This window comes from Piliocolobus tephrosceles, chromosome 6 (genome assembly GCF_002776525.5).
Source record: "Piliocolobus tephrosceles isolate RC106 chromosome 6, ASM277652v3, whole genome shotgun sequence".
Classification (NCBI taxonomy): Eukaryota; Metazoa; Chordata; class Mammalia; order Primates; family Cercopithecidae; genus Piliocolobus; species Piliocolobus tephrosceles.
Window position 1 is genome coordinate 106657448 of NC_045439.1, and position 20670 is coordinate 106678117.

Sequence of the window (20670 nt, forward strand, 5' to 3'; positions counted from 1 at the left end):
TCAGACCTCTACACTTGGTTCCCTTTCTGTAGTCTGAGTGCTTCTATTCTTTGGGGATTAGAGAGTTCAGCCTGCTTTATTTATTTATTTATTTATATAGTAACTTTTTTTTTGAGACGGAGTCTCTCTCTGTCACCCAGGCTGGAGTGCAGTGGCGCCATCTCGGCTCACTGCGAGCTCCGCCTCCCAAGTTCACCCCATTCTCCTGCCTCAGCCTCCTGCGTAGCTGGGACTACAGGCGCCCGCCACCACGCCCGGCTAACTTTTTGTATTTTTTTTTAGTAGAGACGGGTTTCACCGTGTTAGCCAGGATGGTCTCCATCTCCTGACCTCGTGATCTGTCCGCCTCGCCCTCCCAAAAGTGGAGGGATTACAGGCGTGAGCCACCGCGCCTGGCCCAGCCTGCTTTATTTTAACATCAAAACAATAATGAAATTTTGTGTTTCATAGTTGAGAATTTTTTTAATTAATGGGGAAGCCAAGGATGAAACCATGAGTGGCTTAAAATGAAAACATAGCTTAAATAAGAACTTGTTTAGTTCATAGACCTGCTCAGAGGTTCCAGCTGATACCACTTGGTAAATGTTTTGTGGGTTTTTTTTTTTTTGCACGCACTCTTTAATCACTATTCAGCTATTTTGTAGGATAAACTGCTCTACACATTACTGCTGCATTTAAGCCAGTTAGTGTACCATGCACCCTGACACCTAAAATAGTTTGATTTTGCAAACTCGAAATTCATATTGAAGTATTTCTCTTGCATATTAGATGCAAATTTTAAATACAACTTCTCCCAAATTAAAAGTTATTTATGAACCAGTCACAGACTAAAAGCTTTGCCTGCCTAAATGGATTGCAGCCGTTTGGAGGAATAAAAAAGATGCCCTGCTATAATTTTTTTTTTTTTTCTTTGAGACGTAGTTTCGCTCTTGTTTCCCAGGTTTGTTTCTCAGGTTGCAATCTCAGCTGATTGCAACCTCCACTTCCCAGGTACAAGCGATTCTACTGCCTCAGCCTGCCAAGTAGCTCGGATTACAGGCATGCGCCACCACGCCCGGGTAGTTTTTTTGTATTTAGTAGACGAGGGGGCGTTTCACCATGTTAGGCTGGTTGCGAACTCTCCTGACCTCCGGTAATCCACCCGCCTCAGCCTCCCAAAGTGCTGGGATTATAGGCGTGCGCCACCGCGCCCGGCCCCTGCTATAAGCTTTTCACAATTCGTCTGCGAGGTCTTCAACAGTGTTACTCTGAACACACTTCCGGCATGAAATATGAATGCCCTACATTTCTTAAATTGTGCATCTAACAGTGGAGAAGATTAGTCTCTAAAAATTATAAGTCCCTTAGGAACGATTTAGTAAACCTGGTGAATTACTCGAGCAGTGAGCCTGTCCACCACTTTAAGCCTTGAGGCTCCAGCCCAACGCCCCTCCTTCCATCTCCACGCCCTTCCCTGACAAGGCTTGAGTGGCGGGCGAGAGCAGGCCTGGGCGGGGCTCCCGGCCCCCTGGTGGGTGTCACTTCCAGGTTGTGCTAGCACTTCCGGGTCGGCCGCCCAGTTCTGCGGTTTCTGCGGCGGATGGAGAGGTGGTCGGGGAAGTAGGAACCTCTTGCCAGGCTCGTGGCGGCTTCTTTCCGCTCCGCGGCGGGAAGCGCCTTCCCCACAGGTAGTGGGTTAGGGAGGGCAGGGTTAGGGAGGGAAGCAGGGCCGCTCTCCCTGCCGCCTCTTCGGAGTCTGGGTGCGTTGGTCGGGTAGTCTTTGAGGGCCCTTCGCTCCTGGGATCGGCCCGTTACCGACCGTTGCCGGCAAGGCCCCGCGGCCGGCACCGGAGAAGGGCGGCGAGGCGGCGGGGAAGGTCGCGTCCCGCGCGGGAGGCTCGTCGTCCACGGGGCGCCCACAGAACCCACCTAGGAGAGGTCCTCAGCCCACCACCGTGTTTTCAGCCAGGTGAATGTCTTAAAGCATCCAATAGCGAGCGCCCTGTGAGTTTTGCCGAATTTCGGAGAGCATTTTTAAATGTCTCCTTCCTGTGCTTTATAGCTTGTTGTTTGAAGTCTGCCTTCCAACTTTCTTCGTGCGAACTCCGACAAAAGGAACGAATTTTAAACTGGGTGGTTTAATCAGAAAATGCTAGGACGAGTTACTTCCCAGTTTGGAGACATAATTTTCTGAACTGCAAAACAAGAAGGGAACAATAAATTTCTGTGGCTGATACCACGTCTAAAAGATTAGAACACAAGGAATTTTTAAAGAATGTAAGAACATTGAAATCCGTAATTTTAACAAATGTTTAAATAACGCATAACTGTTTTCTAGATAAACTTTTAAATTTGTCCAATGGGACACGATGCACGATTCTGTATTCCTACTTTGTAAAGTTTTTATCTCCCTGTTGGGATTTCTTGCCCTTTTTAACCCCCTCTCCCCTTCCACATACATGTTATACTTACTGCTATCTGCCTTCGTTTATTGAACAGATTTTTTTTTTGCTCCCATTGTGTGCCAGGTACTATTATAGACGCCTAGTTTACTTAAATGAACAAAATAAAAAGCTTTGCTCTCATGGAGCTTACATTCTATTAGTGGATGCAGAAAATAAATGTAAAATAAATATATAATGGTGTTAGAAGGTGATGGTGTTATCAAAAAAAAAAGAAAGATAAAGGAGTACGGGAAAGTTCCAGAGTGGAGGTGGGAACTGGTATTTTAAAGATGATGGTGGTTAGTTTAAGCCTCATTTAGTAGGTGTTACTTGAGCAAAGACTTGAAGGAATTAAGAAAATTAGCTAAGTAAATGCCAGGAAGAGCGTTCAGGCAGATAGGAAAACCAGTACAAAGGCTTTTAAGCCTGTCATGTTTGAGGAATAGCAAGGAGAGGGATGAGCAAGAGTTTTGGGGGTGGAGGGACAAGAAGATAAAGTCAGAGATCATGGGTAGCCGGATCATTGTAAAGGCTGATAGAAGCCATGGGAGATTTTGAATAGAGGAGAGGTGTGTTCTAACTGAAGTTTTAGAAGATCACCTGGTGGCTGTGAGTTGTGATTAGAGTGTAGGGGTGAGTGTAGAAGCAGGGCAATCATTTAGGAGATTTTTGCAGTAATCCAGATGACGACAAGAGTGGCCCAGGCCAGGGTGATAACCGTAGAGATGGTGACAAATGGTTGGATTCTGAATTTATTTTGAAGGTAGGCCTTACAGGATTTGCTAGGAATTAGATATGGTGAGTGAGATAGAGGAAGTGGAGGATGACTTCAAAGGTTTGCCCAAGCTTGTAAAAGTATGGAGTTATTGGCTGGGCGTGGTGGCTCAAGCCTGTAATCCCAGCACTTTGGGAGGCCGAGACGGGCGGATCACGAGGTCAGGAGATCGAGACCATCCAGGCTAACACGGTGAAACCCCGTCTCTACTATAAAATAAAAAAAAATCTAGCCGGGCGAGGTGGCAGTGCCTGTAGTCACAGCTACTCGGGAGGCTGAGACAGGAGAATGGCGTAAACCCAGGAGGCGTAGCTTGCAGTGAGCTGAGATCCGGCCACTGCGCTCCAGCCTGGGCGACAGAGTGAGACTCCGTCTCAAAAAAAAAAAATATGGAGTTACTTAAGCCACGATGCAAAAGGTAACAAGTAGAGATGTTGAGTAGGCAGCTAGATCCAGGAGTAAGAAGTTCTATGCTGTATGAATTTGGGGATGATCAATGGTGGCATTTAAACCATGAGAATAAATGTTATCAGTAAGGAATGGGTATAGACAGCAGCAGAGGACCAAGGACTGTGTCCTGTAATATTTAGAGTTTAGAGTTTAGGGAAAATAGGATCAACCAGCAAACAATATTAAGAAGGATGAACTTGTGAGTTAGGACAATCCAAAAAGGGTAGTGTCCCATAAACCAAGCTAAGATCCTTTACAAAAAGAGGAGGGAGTAATCAGGTGTGTCCAATATTCTGATGGAGGCTAGAGAATTAGCTTTAGCAGTGCCATTGATGACCTTCCCCAACCTGTTTCCTTAGAGTGCTAGAGGCAAAAAGGAGCTTAAGAGAAGATGGGAAAAAAGGAATTGGGAGACAGTGAATACAGACAAAAGTAAGGGATTTTGCTGCAAAGGGGAACTGAGAAATAGGGTGTAGCCAGCAGGGGATGTGGGTTCAGGGCTTTTTGTTTTGTTTTACTTTTTAAGGTGGGAGAAGTGGCCACCTATTTGTTTGCTAATGGAAATGATCCACAGAGAGGGAAAATTTGATGGTGAGGGAGAGAAGTAACAACTGAATTGTCAGAACAATATCCTTGAGTGAACTAGAAGACAATGCCTAATACAAAGGTAGAAGGATTGGATTTAGATAAATATAGGTATAAAGTTCAACTATAGTGACAGGGAGGCAGAGTATATGGGTACAGGTTGGGCTTCCCAAATCCAAAATGTTCCAAAATCCAAAATTTTGAGCACCGACATGACACTGAAAGGAAATGCTCTTTGGAACATTTCAGAGCTGGAATTTGGGGTACTCAACCCATAAGTATATACGATGCAGATATTCTAAAATCCAAAACACTTCAGGTCTCCAGCATTTCAGATAAGGAATGCTCAACCTGTATAGCTATTGGTAGGTAGCTGGATGTGGCTGTGAGTCTGGAAGTTATTGCTTCAGTTTCCTCAGTAAAGTGGAATACTTTGTGTCGTACTCAGATATTTCTAATATGTTAGCACTCTGACATACTACCAAATAATTCACTCAACAAATAATGCATACTACATATGTTCTAGTTGGTAAATATGTAACTGAACAAAAGTCCCTGTCTTCACTGGGTCATCTATTTTAGTAGATGGAGACAGAATAAGCGTATATATGTCAGCTTCAGTTATGGGTATGAATGAAAATAAAGCAGTGTGAGGAAGAAGGGAGGTAATTATTTCTTATAGGTTGATTATAGAAGGCCTTTCTGATGAGGTAGTGTTTGACCCAGAGATATGAATCAAATGAGGGAGTGAACTATGCAGGTATCTGGGAAGAATACTGTCAGCAAAAAGAACCACCACCACAAAGGCCTTCAAGCAGGATCATGCTTCCCATGTCAAAGAACAGCAGGGGACCATTATGACCACAGTAGAGTGGGAGGGTGAGTGGGCGAAGATAGGGAAGTAGGTACTGGGGGGCCCAAATCACATAGGCCTTCCAAACCAGGGACTCTCTGGTTTTCAGTGAGATGGGATGCTGCCATTGGTGGTTTTGAATAGACCAGTGATGTGATTTGCCTTATGTTTTAAAGTCTTAGTGTGGCTGCTATGAGGGTGAGGTTGGGATAGGCAAGAGTGGAAATAAGGAGACCATGAGTTATCACATTAACTTTGGTGACAGATGATGGTGACTTAGGGTAATAGCACTGAAGATGGTAGAAGCTGTCAGATTCTGGCTATAGTTAGAAGGAAGAGCTGAAAGGTTGGCTGATGGATGCCAAGTAAGAAGGAAAGAAGTTACTCTTGACTCTAAGGTTTTTGAGCTGTTACAGGAAGACTAGATTTACTGTTTATTGAGGTGAGTAAGATTGAGGACAGCATATTTGCAAGAGTAGCATCAGGAACATGGTTTTTGACAGATTGAATTTGAGCTACCTAATTGATATTTCTATCCAATGTCAAGCAGGCAGTTTTATATATGGGTACAAAGGGAGAATTGAGGGCTGGAGATACAAATTTGGGAGTCATCACCAGATAGTAGATGGTATTTAAAGCCATAAGTCTGGGTGAGGTAACTAAGGGAGTAAAGTATGTGGAGAATAGAGGACCCAAGAAAACTTAGGGCAGTTCAACAGTTAGAACTCAGGGAGCTGAGGAGGAACCAGCAAAAGAAAATAAGAAATACAATGGTATCCAGTGACATGAGAGAACTGAGAGTAGTGTCTCAAAGCCAAAGATATGTTTCAAGAAGGCAGAAATGATCTCTTGTATCCAATGCTAGCAAGGTATGAAATGTAAGGACTGATGGCTGCCCATTATTTTTGCTGAGTTTTACCTGATGATTGCTCCTCAAATGTATTTTCCCCCATCCATCTCCAGACTGAAAATGCCATGAGGTCAAGATCTTACACCTGACGTGTAGTGGATGCTCAGTAAATGTTTATTTACTCTGTACTGCTGCCACCCTTTTCGAGCCCCCATCCCTCATCTGATTCTAAATCTCGCACTCAAGCCCAGCTGTCTGACCTTTCCTGACTAAAATGCTTCAGTGGCTCCCCACTGTTTGCTCCTGTCCTGCCAAACAATTCCATCTATGCTGTCTCTTTCAGCTTCATCTCCTGCCACTCCCTGTTCATACTTATGCCCTGATAATGTAGAACAGTTTATGTTTTTCCCTACAAACATTTCATCCTTTCATGGCTTCACTTGTTCTATTCTGTCAGCCTCTGGAATGACTTCCCTCCTCTGCTTGGCTAAAGTCTAGCTTAAAGAACCTGGAAGCTTTTCTGAGCCAGCTCAGTCTACAGGCAACCTCCATGGTATGCTTTGTATCTTTATCACAGTTCTTATACTGAATTTAATCTTTTTGTATGTATGTTACATTCTTTAGAGTATAAATTTTTAGGATGGGAGCATGTCTTTAATCATCATCTTCTCCCTGGAACCCGTTACAGTGCCATCCTCTTGGTAGGCACTCTGTGAATACTGAATTTAGAGAGAACAGGAAAATAAAGGGGCAGACATGCAAATATGAGCTGAAGAATTTACCAGTGACTTGATAGCAGGTAGAAAGGACAGTACATGGAAAATTCTAGACTAAGTCAGAAGGCAGATATTTGAAGGAAATGGAAAAGACATTTTAATAAATATAACATCTATACTGCATAAAGGAATATGAATGCCTGTGTCAAAATCACAGGAAAAAATACTGGAAAATCATTTGTAGCTATTCCTTGTAATTCTAAATGATTATATAGTAATGTGCAACCATTAAGCGTTCTCCTAGTTCTTTATTAGAATATTTGAGGTAGACGATATTATATACATAATTTATGATGTTACAGTATGATCTTTTTTAACAATTTTATATTAAATTTTTAGGACATCAATGCAAGCTTGAATAAGAAAAGCAAATTCTTCCTCCTAAGCCATGGCATATCAGTTATACAGAAATACCACTTTGGGAAACAGTCTTCAGGAGAGCCTAGATGAGCTCATACAGGTGGGAGACTGAATTAAAACTCATACATTTTTATCTAGATGGGTTTACAGTAATTCTTGTCATATCACTTAAGCAAAGAGATATGAGGTAAAATGTCTTGGACTCTTTGACCCAGCAAGTCAGTAACACTGATCAAATAACCTCAAATTCTTGTTTATTACACTGTCCTGACAACAGGACACAAAATATGATTGAATGATATCATTAAATATAGCTAAATCTGGTTTTGTGCAGTGTTTCACACCTCTAATCCCAGCACGGTAGGAGGACAAGGTGGAAGGATCGCTTGAGGCCAGAAGTTTGAGACCAGCTTAGGCAACATAGCCACCACCCATCTCCACAAAAAATAAAAAAATTAGTTTGGTGTGGTTGTGCACGCCTATAGTCCCAGTTACTCAGGAGGCTGAGTAAACTCTTGAACCCAAGAGTTTGAGGCTTAAGTGTGCTATGATGGTACCACTGCACTCCAGCCTTGGTGACAGAGCAAGACCCTGCCTCTAAATAAATAAAATTAAATCTTCAAACATTTTTGTTCAACATAAAAATTTAGATTGTTGGTTTCCCCCTTCTCAAATTTAGGGAAGAAAGTCATAATTCTTTTTAGCTTTAAGGTAATTTTGTCCAGTTTAATAAAGTCTTCTGAGATTTACAGGTCTGAATTTATATTTCAATTTTGAGAGAATTAAGCCTTCTATATAATTCTCCCAAATAAAAACATATTAAGTATTTCCGACTGGGCACAGTGGCTCACGCCTGTAATCCCAGTACTTTGGGAGCCTAAGTCAGGTGGATTACCTGAGGTCGAGAGTTAGAGACCAGACTGACCGATGTGGAGAAACCCTGTCTCTACTAAAAATACAAAATTAGCCGGGTGTGGTGGCGCACACCTGTAATCCCAGCTACTTGGGAGCCTGAGGCAGGAGAATCGCTCAAACCCAGGAGGCAGAGGTTGTGGTGAGCCAAGATCACACCACTGCACTCTAGCCTGGGCATCAAGAGCAAAACTCCGTCTCACAAAAAAGGAAAAAAAAAAAAAGACAAAGTTTTGTTCTGGCTTTGTAACATCACTGCATGTTTTCTTTCCAAGATTGTTTGTGTCGAGATAGTAAAAAAGATATCTTCAAGCTTTGCTGCTTCATCGGTTATGGCAAAGGAGATAAAGGAATTCTAGTTTAGAGGCTTTGGTTAACCTCAGTTAAATTTTAGATGATAATTTGTATATTTTTATTTACTTTGTCTTTAATGTTCTTCCCTAAGGGGATTTATGACCTTTACCTTTTCTCAGTCTCAACAGATCACCCCCCAACTTGCCCTTCAAGTTCTACTTCAGTTTGATAAGGCTATAAATTCAGCATTGGCTCAGAGGGTCAGGAACAGAGTCAATTTCAGGGTAAGGATATTTTCCTGAATCTAGAAGCCTATACCAATGGTTGTTAAAACAGTGTTTTTTTTTTAGGACCCCTACATATTTGTTAATCATAGGAAGAGGTGGCTTTTATCAGTTTTTGGAATTTGTTTTATAATAACTAAATTATACTTTTCAATCAACTATATATTATACTAAGTTGGTCCACTTAATGTGAGATACAGAGATGTTTTTAGGTTTTTATTTCATTGTTTCATAAATCAGCCTTTGTATGTTTGGCTACCTTCTCTGAAGAGTTACTGAGATTCCAAACACCTGAAATATTATCTGCAGGATTAAAGGTAAGTGGCAGAGTAATCCCGAAGGTTCTGTTATGGTTTTCAAACTCTGGCCTTTCCCCGTTCCAGGGAAGTAGAGTTATTTCTAGAAACTTCATGTTGCCTCCCTCCTACTCTTAGGTAACTTGGCTGATAAAAAACCTGATCTCTAGTGATAGATAACAGACTATTCTGGTAGCTTGGTCTCACTTGAGTCACTTATACTTTGAATAGTAGTAATCCAAAGCTGGATAAAAATATCTCTTTCAATTCCCTGATAACTTCAGATTAAGGGCCCATTGAAAGAGTCATGGTGCAACAGAAATAATTTTACCACATTAAGGTATTGATGGACTCATATAGTATATGATGATGTTTGGTTATTATTTATCTAACTATGCTTATATTGTATTATAAGGCATAACCTATATAAATATGGTCAAAAGAAGGTTAATAGGCCGGGCGCGGTGGCTCAAGCCTGTAATCCCAGCACTTTGGGAGGCCGAGATGGGCGGATCATGAGGTCAGGAGATTGAGACCACCCTGGCTAACACGGTGAAACCCCGTTTCTACTAAAAAATACAAAAAACTAGCCGGGCGAGGTGGCGGGCGCCTGTAGTCCCAGCTACTCGGGAGGCTGAGGCAGGAGAATGATGGGAACCCGGGAGGCGGAGCTTGCAGTGAGCTGAGATCCAGCTACTGCACTCAGCCCCGGGGACAGAGCAAGACTCCGTCTCAAACAAAAAAAAAAAAAAAAGAAAAAGGTTAAAATATGGTTAATAACCAAAATTTGATCATTAATTAACATCTGCCTACTTTATTTGGTACTTAAACATTCAATAAACAGTTTGAGTGTCTATTAGTATACCAGGTATGCTCTAGATACACAGAGATGAAAAGAAAATATACCAGGCATGTTCTAGATACTCAGAGATGAACAAGATAGACAAAACCCCATTTGACTTAAACAAGTCTCATATATCAGTTTCATGTGCCAAAAAATTATCTGGAGTAAAATATGCCTTCAAGACTATATAATTTGACCAGTGGATCTCCATGAATTTTTAACAGTAATGATTCTGCCAAAATTAGTTTGTGTTTTTTTAATATACCCATATGCAGAAGTCTGCCCAGATGATCCATGTTAATACATAAATTTTGCTCTAGTAAGAAAGGTGGTGGACTACTTATCAGAGGCAGTGTAGTTCACAACGCATAACTAATCATCTTCTAGGTGCATTATTGTAGGTTTCTAGTTTGTATTTCTTTAGGTAGAGTTAAAGTAATTTGACATTTACATTTATCTTGCACAGTGTTTTGTAAGTTTTGACTGTTTTCCAAAAGCTATATATATAATTGCTCTCAGCCTAGATCAGAACTTTTCCATTCTTTCGTTTTATTTTCCTGCTGCTGCTAATCTGGCTCAGGCTTTTATCACCCTACTCCTGGGTTATAGCCAACTTGATCAATTTTAAGTCCAGAATGTTTGCAAATGACATTCTGTTTAGCTTAGTGTAGCATATGGCCGAGACAAAAGAGATAATAGTTAGAAATATCTAATTTTCAGAGCCATTTTGCTGGATCAAATTTAAGTATATATTTTTTGTTTATAATTTGCTGACCTAGCAGTGAGAAGCATCCTTTACAAGAATAGAATAGTTCTATATAGCATGTTAAATTGTTTTTTGTTTTAAATCCTTTTATGGGTTCCATATAAGTGAAATTATTTAGTAGAGTAGTATGAGAGCTAAGGTTTTAATCATGTATATGTTTTAATTTATTAGTAAAAAAATCTAAATATATGTACCATGGAGCTTGAACTGAATTAATTTCTAGGGAGAAAATTCAGATTGAAGTAGTGTGTATAACTAGGCTTTTTTTTTGTTTTCTTTTCTTTTTTGAGACGAAGTCTTGTTCTGTTACCCAGGCTGGAATGCAGTGGTACAATCTCGGCTCACTACAACCTCTGCCTCCTGGGTTCAAGCGATTCTTCTGCCTCAGCCACCTGAATAGCTGGGATTACAGGCGCATGCCACAACGCCCAGCTAGTTTTTGTATTTTTAGTAGAGATGGGGGTTTCACCATGTTGGCCAGGCTGGTCTTGAACTCCTGACCTTATGATCCGCCTGCCTCAGCCTCTCAAAGTGCTGGAATTACAGTTGTGAGCCACCCCACACAGCCATAACTAGGCTTTTAAGGAGCCATTGTATGTTTTTGGGAGAACATATTCCCATAGATAAAAGTAATGGTTACTTAAACTTTATAGTGTTGACTTCAAACAGTAATTAAACAAGCATTAAAAGATTGAATGCCATACCCCCAAAAAATAAGATTTAGTGATCAAGAAAAATAGCGCTTCTAACAAAACTGAAGGTTTCCTTTTCACTGTTTTTTGATGTTTCTGTAACAAACATTTATTATATAACTTTCAAGATGTTCTTTTAGGCTGGGCACGGTGGCTCATGCCCTGTAACCCCAGCACTTTGGGAGGCTGAGGCCAGCAGATCACTTGAGGTCAGGAATTTGAGACCAGCCTGGCCAACACAATGAAGCCTCGTCTCTACTAAAATGAGCTGGACGTGGTGCACGCGTGTAGTCCCAGCTACTTGGAAGGCTGCGGCAGGAGAATTGCTTGAATCCAGGAGGCGGAGGTTGCAGTGAGCCAATATCACGCCACTGCACTCTAGCCTGGGCGACAGAATGAGACTGCATCTCAAAAAAAAAAAAAACCAAAAACATGTTGCCCAGTTGTGGATACATGTAAAACCAAAAATGTATTTATTAAAAGTGCATTGAAGATACAATTTGGCCAAATGATTAAGTGTTAAAAGTAATATTTGACCAAAGCCAAATATCTTCTTATAGAAGGAACTTTTTGAATTTAAAGAATTCAAAATTTCACTTTGAAAATTATAATTATCAGGCAGCTCAAGCCTGTAATCCCAGCGGGTTGGGAGGCCAAGGCGGGAGGATCACTTGAGGGCATTTCAAGACCAGTCTGCGAAATACAGTGAAACCCTGTCCCTACGAACAAACAAACAAATAAATAAATAACGTAGCCGGGTGTGATGGTGTGTGCCCATAGTCCCAGCTACTCGGGAGGCTGAAGTGATAGGGTGACTTGAGCCCAGGAGGTTGTGGCTGCAGTGAGCCATGATCATGCCATTTCCTTTCAGCCTGGGTGACACAGCTAGACCCTGCCTCAAAAAAAAAAAACTATAAGTATGTATATATGTATAAATACATATAAATTATATTTATAATTATATATACACATATAAACTGAAAGACATGTATATATTATATAATGTTTGTAATTATAGAGTATATGTGTCTCTATACTATATACATTTATATAAACTTAGTTTTTATACTAGAGATACTAAATGGATTCTGACTTTCAAATGAAGAGAGTAAAAAAGCAAGATATTTAAATAACTAAAAATTGTATACAGAAAAGCTTATTTCATGTTAGAGATTCTAGTTCAAATTATTCTAAAAAGATTAATCTCTTACATTTAACTTTTTAAAAACATTTGTTGGCTCAAAAGTTACCTAGCTAATGTGCTCTTTGATATTGTCAACTTAATTTTCATCTATAATTGGAAGGCATTTAATAACTTTTGTCTAATATCTTTCAGTCAAGATTTATAGCATTTTATTTTTGCAGTAAAATAAATGAAGTATATAAATCTATACTGCAACTAATGGAATTTCAGCATATGATATGTAAGATTTTTCACTCCAGTCTACATCTAAAATGCTTTATTTATATTTGAAAGTGAATACTCACATACTGTCTCATAAATCCCAATAACTTGCTTTAAATTATTTACATAACATTATTCAATGAAAGTAATTTACTGCAAGCTAAGCTCTGAGGATACAAAGGCATAAGAATGATATGACTTTGCGAACGAACTTTGGGGAAAGGGTAGGAGGGTGGCGAGGGATAAAAGACTACACATTTTTTAAAAGAGAAAGTAAGGCAAGGCACAGTGGTTCGTGCCTGTAATCCCAGCACTTTGGGAGGCCAAGGCAGGCAGACCACCTGAGGTCAGGAGTTCAAGACCAGCCTGACCAACAGGGTGAAACCCCGTGTGTACTAAAAATACAAAAATTAGCTGGGTGTGGTGGTGGCGCATGCCTGTAGTCCCAGCTATTCAGAGGCCAAGGCAGGAGAATCACTTGAACCCAGGCAGTGGAGGTTGCAGTAACCCGAGATCGCACCATTGCACTCCAGCCTGGGCAACACAGCAAGACTCAGTCTCAAAAACAGAAAGTAATATACACACCTCTTTTTTTTTTTTTAAGACGGAGTCTTACTCTGTCACTCAAGCTGGAGTGCAATGGCGTGATCTCACCTCACTGTGACCCCCGCCTCCCAGGTTCAAGCGATTCTCCAACCTCAACCTCCCAAGTAGCTGGGATTACAGGCACCCACCATCATGCCTGCCTTATTTTTATATTTATGAAGGGGTTTCACCATGTTGGCCAGGCTGGTCTTGAACTCCTCGCCTCAGTGACTCTCCTACCTCAGCCTCCCAAAGTGCTGGGATTACAGGTGTGAGCCACCACACCTGGCCAGTAATATTATATACACTCTTAAGATCATGGATTACACATACATTCAGGATGCTGGAAATGAACATTGCGTTTGGCATCTAGCTGTTTAGCTTTCCAGAGGCTCAGACTGTAGCAAACGAGCAGATCTAATTTTCAAATATATTTTATAGGTTTACAATTTTGTGTCTCTTTCCCTTAATCATGGGTGATTTTCCATGTATTTATCACTCCACTGAAATTGCTGTTCCCAAGTTATTTTTGCTAAATCTAATGCATCATTTGTAGTGCTATTGATTATTCTTTTTTTAAAACCCCTATTTCCTTTGAAACCATACTGTGTGAGCTTTTCTCCTATTCCCTGGCCTGTTACTCTCAGACTTCTTTGTAGTTCTGTCTCTGCTTATCATTTAATTGTTGCTATTTCTTAGGGTTATAGAGTGCCCCCACTATCCTTGGTCTCATCCAGCCCTCTGGCTTTGGTTAAAGTAAATAATGTGTTCTCATGCTTTCTGCTATACTCCAACTACTTGTTGGACATCATGACTTAGATATACCTGAAATTCAACAAGTTCCAAATTTAACTTTACTCCCAAACCAGCTTTTTCTGTGAATGCATTGACACTCAAGCCAGAAGTTTGGGAGTTACCATGGATTTCGCTGTTCCCCAACCGCACCGTATTTATAGTTGTCCATTCCTAGCGGTCCTACCTTTTAAAGTCTCTCCGTTTCTATTGATCCCTTTATTATTACTGTAGTAAAGTCTCTTTCACGTCTCTGATTCACGCAGCTAACAGACATCAGCTTCATAGCTGGTCTTACTTCCTTTAGTCATACTCCTGTCTAATCTATTCTTTATGTCATTACCAAAACTGCAAATCTGATCAGACTCTTCTGCTTAAAATCTTTCACTGACCTCCCATTACCATTAGGATGGGGCAAAGGTTTTCCAAGGTTCTCATTTATCTTAGGACCTCCTGACGCGTTCTGTTTTCTGGATTGACCACCCCATTCCAAGTGTTTGTCTTCCTTTCCATTATCCCTCCTCTCCGTTGACTCTTATTCTTTAGTACTCAACTTAAACTTCACTTTTTGAGAGAAGCTGTCTGCCTTGTGTCCTCCATACCCTTGAGTACCTTTGCTCTACTCACAGTACCCACTAACTTACTCTTCCATAGCACTGTTATACTACATATTTACTTGTTTTAATGATCTCCCTGCTAAACTCAGCTCACCAGTGGCAGGGACCTGTGCTTACCATTGTATCCGCAGAGGCCAGCATAGTCTAGCGCACAGTAATTATTCGTTTATTACATTCATTCATTCATAGCCATTAGTTTCCTTAATCATTCTCACTTGATAGACTATTTAGATTGAATCCAATTTTTGCTATTACAGTAATATTGCAGGGAGCATTTTTGTGCTTGGTGGTTTGTTTCTGAGTTGAAGATTTTAGGCATTTTAAGTGTTGCATACTAAATTTCCTGTGTGACTGTATGTGCGCATGTGTATATCTCAGGTTTTAATTGTATTCTGCTAGTGTCCATGCACAACTTTCATCACATTCTTTTTAAAAATTTCCAGCCGGGCGTGGTGGCTCACACATTTAATCCCAGCACTTTGGGAGACCAAGGTGGGCAGATCACCTGAGATCAGAAGTTTAAGATCAGCCTGGCCAACATAGCAAAACCCCATCTCTACTAAAAATACTAAAATTAGTCTGACGTGGTGGCAGATGCCTGTAATCCCAGCTACTTGGGAGGCTGAGGCAGGAGAATCGCTTGAACCTGGGAGACAGAGGTTGCAGTGAACCAGAATCACGCCACTGCACTCCAACCTGGGCAACAGAGTGAGACTCCATCCCAAAAAATAAAAATAGGCTGGGCATTGTGGCTCACGCCTGTAATTGCAACACTTTGGGAGGCCAAGGTGGGCAGATCACCTGAGGTCAAGAGTTTGAGACCAGCCTGGACAACATGGTGAAACCCCATCTCTACTAAAAATACAAGAAGTAGCCAGGCGTGGTGGCCTACGCCTGTAGTCCCAGCTACTCTGGAGGCTGAGACAGGAGAATCACTTGAACCCAGGAAGCAGAGGTTGCAGTGAGCTGAGATTGCACCTCTGCACTCCAGCCTGGGCCACAGAATGAGACTCCATCTCCAAAAAGAAAAAAAGTAAAAATTTCCTTTTGATGCTCAAGTATATATTCCTACTTTAAAAAAACAAAAACAACAAAAAAACATAAAACATAATTAGAAGAATGTGTCCTGGGCATGGTGGCTCACACCTGTAATCCCAGCACTTTGGGAGGCCAAGGTGGGAGGATTGCTTGAGGGCAGAAGTTTGACTAGCCCGGCCAGCATAGCAAGATCCTGTCTCTATTTTTAAAAAATATTAAAATAGGCTGTTGCAGTGACTCACGCCTGTAATCTCAGCACTTTGGGAGGCCAAGGCGGGCAGATCATCTGAGGTCAGGAGTTTGAGGCCAGCCTGGCCAGCGTGGTGAAACCCTGTCTCTACTATAAATACAAAAGTTAGCTAGGCGTGGTGGCTTACACCTGCAATCCCAGCTACTCAGGAGGCTGAGGCAGGAGAATAGCTTGAACTCGGGAGGTGGAGGTTGCAGTGATCCAAGATCGCACCACTGCACTGCAACCTGGGCAACAGAGTAAGACTCGGTCTCAAAAAAAGAAGAAAAATTACATAGGCCAGACGTGGTGGCTCACGCCTGTAATCCCAGCACTTTGGGAGGCTGAGGTGGGTGGATCACCTGAGGTCAGAGTTTGAGACCATTCTGGCCAACATGGTGAAACCCCGTCTCTACTAAAAATACAAAAATTAGCTGGGTGTGGTTTTGGGCGACTGTAGTGCCAGCTACTCAGGAGGCTGAGGCAGGTGAATCTCTTGAACCCGGGCGGCGGAGGTTGCAGTAAGCCAAGATTGCACCACTGCACTCCGTGGCAACAGAGCGAGATTCCGTCTCAAAAAAAAATTTTTTTAATACGTATGAATAAATTATAAGTTTCTCAGGACAATGAATGTTGTAGACGTAGTGACTAATACAGTAATGCATCTGAGGCAAGTCACAGGATTAAAATTTAGTGTTTCTAGGAAGTCCCTGCTTTTGTACATTTGGAGAATTAGCATACATAATAAAATATGTAATTGTTAACAAATATTTACATAATAATTTGAATGAACTTTCATAATTTAGCCACATGAGGGCAGTAGAAATACAAACGCAAGTTTTTATTTTTTCTTTATATTTCAGGTAAGTAATTTGGAATGGAGACTGAAAATACAGAGTGCCAACTAAAATATTTTTGAACTCTTCCCTTAGCAAATTTGTCTGGCTTTTGTTTTAAGTAGCTGGGATTAAAGTTAAGGAAAATCTTAAGCATTAAACTTATTAACAATTATGTTCTTGGTAGCCAAGATCTGTTAAATTGCTTTGGAGAAAAATGTGAGGGGAAAAAACATTTCATGGTATTTCTAAATGTTTTGTTTTAAAGGGCTCTCTAAATACATACAGATTCTGCGACAATGTGTGGACTTTTGTATTGAATGATGTTGAATTCAGAGAGGTGACAGAACTTATTAAAGTGGATAAAGTGAAAATTGTAGCCTGTGATGGTAAAAGTAAGTGCTTGCCTTATTTCTGTGAAAGCAAAGCTACTTGAAACCTTGTTTTTATGAGCCTTTAGCAGATCTGCATCCATATGAAAAGCCTAAGGGGGAAAATGGCCCAGTGATCAACTCCCAGATACAGCCCAGGCTTCTATCTCAGCTAAATTCTGAATTATGTATCTCAAACGGTGCTCTTACTGACTTTAGGTGGATACATTTCAAATGACACATAGACTACTTACACAGATTGGATTTGTGTGGGGAAAAAAAATAAGCAAATAAGCATTTCTTCCCTATTTTCATTACAAATTTTAAGTGTTTATCAGGCTTTTCAGACACCTTTAAGAATTTTGACAATCCTGTGGTTTCTATGTTGCTGGATACCCTATATTTAAAGAGTTATATTTTAAACAGAATTTTAATTAACCGTAATGGTAAATATTCATCTAATCTGTTAAATATGACATGTGCAAGTGAACTTTTCACACCAGACCTAGGAACTTCAGATCCTTAAATGTTTCAAAAGCTATACACCTCTAATTTCTGTTTCATGATTAGTTATTTCCTTTTTTCTAATTATATTTTAAATAATCTGAACCATTTGTGTTAAGAGCACCTAGTCTAGAAAGTGAATAGAAAAGACTGCTGCTCTTTAAGAGGGAGTTTTGAAAAGCAAGAGAAAGAAATGTAGAAAGTAATACCCTCCATTTCCCTGTTTGAGTTGGATTTGTTTTATATATTTTGCACTTCCAAAGAAATGGCTAATCAATGAAGTGTAGAGAATACAAAAAAGCACATGGAAGAAAGACATTCTCTACAACACTACCTGATGATGGTGTTATAACTACCCTATTGAATATTATATAGCCTATTTTTTTTTGCAATAATGTATGTATATGTAGACATTTGTAAATATATTTTTCACTGAGTTTACTACCCTTAAGCCATTTTTTTTTTTCTTTTTTTTAAAGACAGAGTCTTGCTTTATTGCCCAGGCTGGTCTCAAACTCCTGGGCTCAGGCGACCTTCCCACCTCAGCCTCCCAAAGTGCTGGGATTACACACCTGAGCCCCTGCACTTAAGCCTGATTTTTAGTGGCTATATAAAAATTACACCTTCAGCCCTTTTTAGAGAAATAGTCTCTTCCAGATATCAGAAAGTCTCTGAACCTAGCAACGTTACTGTTGGTGACTTGTTATAGTTCAGAAGGTTACCTAGGAATAATCATTCTAAGAGAACTTTGGGCATAGTTAACTCATAGTTAACTTTTTATTATAGTCATCAGATACATCTTTGTCATTACAGCAAGGAACAGTGTTATATTTGGGTCTTTTTAAAACTCCTGTGAAGGTGGTGCTGTTGCCTGAATCATAACATTTCTATATTTGAAATTAGCCACCTATGGCTAGCCAGTGGTTACTGTATTGGACAGAACAGATGTTGATTATTAGTAGTGTCAGTTTCAGTCATTTGAACCATACGGAGAACCAAAAAGTCAGTAAATAAAGCCTCTGAACAAAATACTGATATATAGTATCAAAAGAATCCATGTAAAGGTATGTATTTTACTGATAGGCGCTCGCGTCTGGTAGTCCTTAGTGTGTGTTGCTCTTTACTATGCAAGATTGTTTTCCAAACTTCAGCGGATGAGGAGTAGCAGATCGGCCTTGTTTATTACAGTAGTTTTTGAGGATTTTCTCCCGCTTCATAGTGTAGTAATTGATCTTCACTCAAGGAAAGCTTAAATTGTATTCCATTTACTTTATAGCTGCAGAAAAGAATGCAGTGTTAGAGGTTTGGAAGAGTAGGCCAGGCGCAGTGGCTCACGCCTGTAATCCCAGCACTTTGGGAGGCGAAGTCGGGCAGATCACTTGAGGCCAGGAGTTCGAGACCAGCCTGGCCCACATGGTGAAACTCCATCTCTACTAAAAATACAAAAATTAGCCAGGCATGGTGGCTCCCAGCTGCTCGGGAGGCAGGACAATTGCTTGAACCTGAGAGGTGGAGATTGCAGTGAGCTGAGATCACACCACTGCACTCCAGCCTGGGCAGCACAGTTTGGGACAGTAAAAGACCTGGAGGGGAAAAAAAAGTGTTATATAACAATTACATGAACCAAATGTAGTTCAACTTGGTTTTACTCCAGTGTGAATATGAGGAGCTAAGCATCTTTGTATCTCTGTTTAACCTTCTGTTCTTCCTCACCCCTCAAGCCACCACTATTAGTCCTGTATTCTCATTTCTGATAGTCTTAAAATAGTTAATTTTAAAATTAAATTGCTCCTTGAATTTACTTTCTCTTTTGTTTCCTAGATACTGGCTCCAATACTACAGAATGAATAGAAAAAATATAGCTTTTTTATGCCATCTTGTTATTCATTGCTTTTGAAGAGAAGCATAGAAGAGACTTTTTATTTATTCTAGAATTGCAGAAATGACTACACTGTGCTATACCAGAGACTTCCAGTAGAAACTTATAACTCTGTAGCCTCTTACATCACCTTTATTATACAGCATGAAAAAAAAGACTTTTTTTTAATGACAAAAGTTGTTGCCTTCCTAAGAATCTTCTTTAATAAACTAATTTTAAAACTCTTAGTAACTGGTGAAACTATTAAGGTACAATATGAAGATAATGCGTTTTTTCATTTCCTTTGCAAGGAACATGATGCTCTTTCAGAATGCTTAATTTCAATAAAGTCATGTTAGTTTTGTCAGTTGCAACTTTACCTGATGAAAGCATCAGCAGGGGCAAAACCAAATTCTGGATGGAATTTTATTAAGAAAAATCCCTTGCTTCTTAAAATACAAAACCAAAGTTAGACAATCATAGCAAAAACAAAACCAAAAACCTTTCGTTCTTAGACCAGGTAACATGAGGAAGGGGGAAAAAAAAAACAACAAAATAGCCCCACCATATGACAGGTAAATTATTTCAACTCACCATATTGATCCAAATTTCATACATTTTATCATGTACATGATATATTAGACTTTATGCCACTGGATTGTACTTGCAGAAATACAGAAGTAGCATATTGACCCTAGGTGAGGAGTTTCTTACATGGTTAACTGGATTGACCCAATTGGAGTAAAAGATTTTTGCTGTTACCTGGATGCTCCTGCAGTTTTTACGTCAGCATGCCACTGCAGTCCTTGACTCTCATGTTAAAACTTTTTGGCTAGGTACTGGTGGCTCACACCTGTAAGTAAGTAATCCCAGTACTTTGGGCGGCCGAGGCTGGAGGATGAGACCAGCCTGATCAACATAGACTGTCCTTACAACGAAAATAAAATTGTTTCATCCTCCAACTCATTCTATGCATGTATTTCCATGTTCCCTTCCTGACCTCCACTACTACCCATTACATAGTCTGCTCCAGTTAAGCTTGAGAAAGAAACCAAAGAGACCTATGATTTTTTAATGTTTGGTTCTGCTGTTCCTTCCAATTTTCATGCCTTTCCTGTCAGCATCAAAATCCTACCCATCCTCCAAAACTTAAACCCAGTTGTATCTTGAGTGTCATCCGTATTTCTTCCTTTCTGACCTCTTAACAAATAAGTGGTTTAAATACATGAAACGGCTGGGCACGGTGGCTCACGCCTGTAATCCCAGCACATTGGG

At 40.4% G+C, this 20670-nt stretch overlaps 1 protein-coding gene across 4 annotated transcripts; it reads left to right on the forward strand.

Annotated features, from left to right (window-relative positions):
- The first annotated feature begins 1526 nt into the window (after window positions 1-1526).
- Window positions 1527-20357, forward strand: GTF2A2 (general transcription factor IIA subunit 2). Of its 4 annotated transcripts, none has more exons than XM_023228554.2 (6): window positions 1552-1667; window positions 2042-2256; window positions 7052-7172; window positions 8458-8562; window positions 16931-17057; window positions 19359-20357. In XM_023228554.2, exons 3-6 carry the CDS (start codon window positions 7101-7103, stop codon window positions 19382-19384), a joined length of 330 nt encoding a protein of 109 aa, XP_023084322.1. In that variant the 5' UTR covers window positions 1552-1667; window positions 2042-2256; window positions 7052-7100; the 3' UTR covers window positions 19385-20357. The 4 variants fall into 4 exon arrangements, with proteins under 4 accessions (XP_023084320.1, XP_023084322.1, XP_023084321.1 ...); XM_023228555.3 differs by lacking the exon at window positions 1552-1667 and adding an exon at window positions 1683-1948; XM_023228552.2 differs by lacking the exon at window positions 2042-2256 and having other exon boundaries at window positions 1527-1667.
- The last annotated feature ends 313 nt before the right edge of the window (window positions 20358-20670 follow it).

Excerpts from the sequence above, each read along its gene's own strand:
- GTF2A2 (XM_023228552.2), top strand. The coding sequence starts at position 7,101 with ATGGCATATCAGTTATACAGAAATACCACTTTGGGAAACAGTCTTCAG. Across the intron at positions 7,173-8,457 it reads GCCTAGATGAGCTCATACAG|TCTCAACAGATCACCCCCCA; the intron begins GTGGGAGACTGA and ends ACCTTTTCTCAG. Across the intron at positions 8,563-16,930 it reads GGAACAGAGTCAATTTCAGG|GGCTCTCTAAATACATACAG; the intron begins GTAAGGATATTT and ends TTTGTTTTAAAG.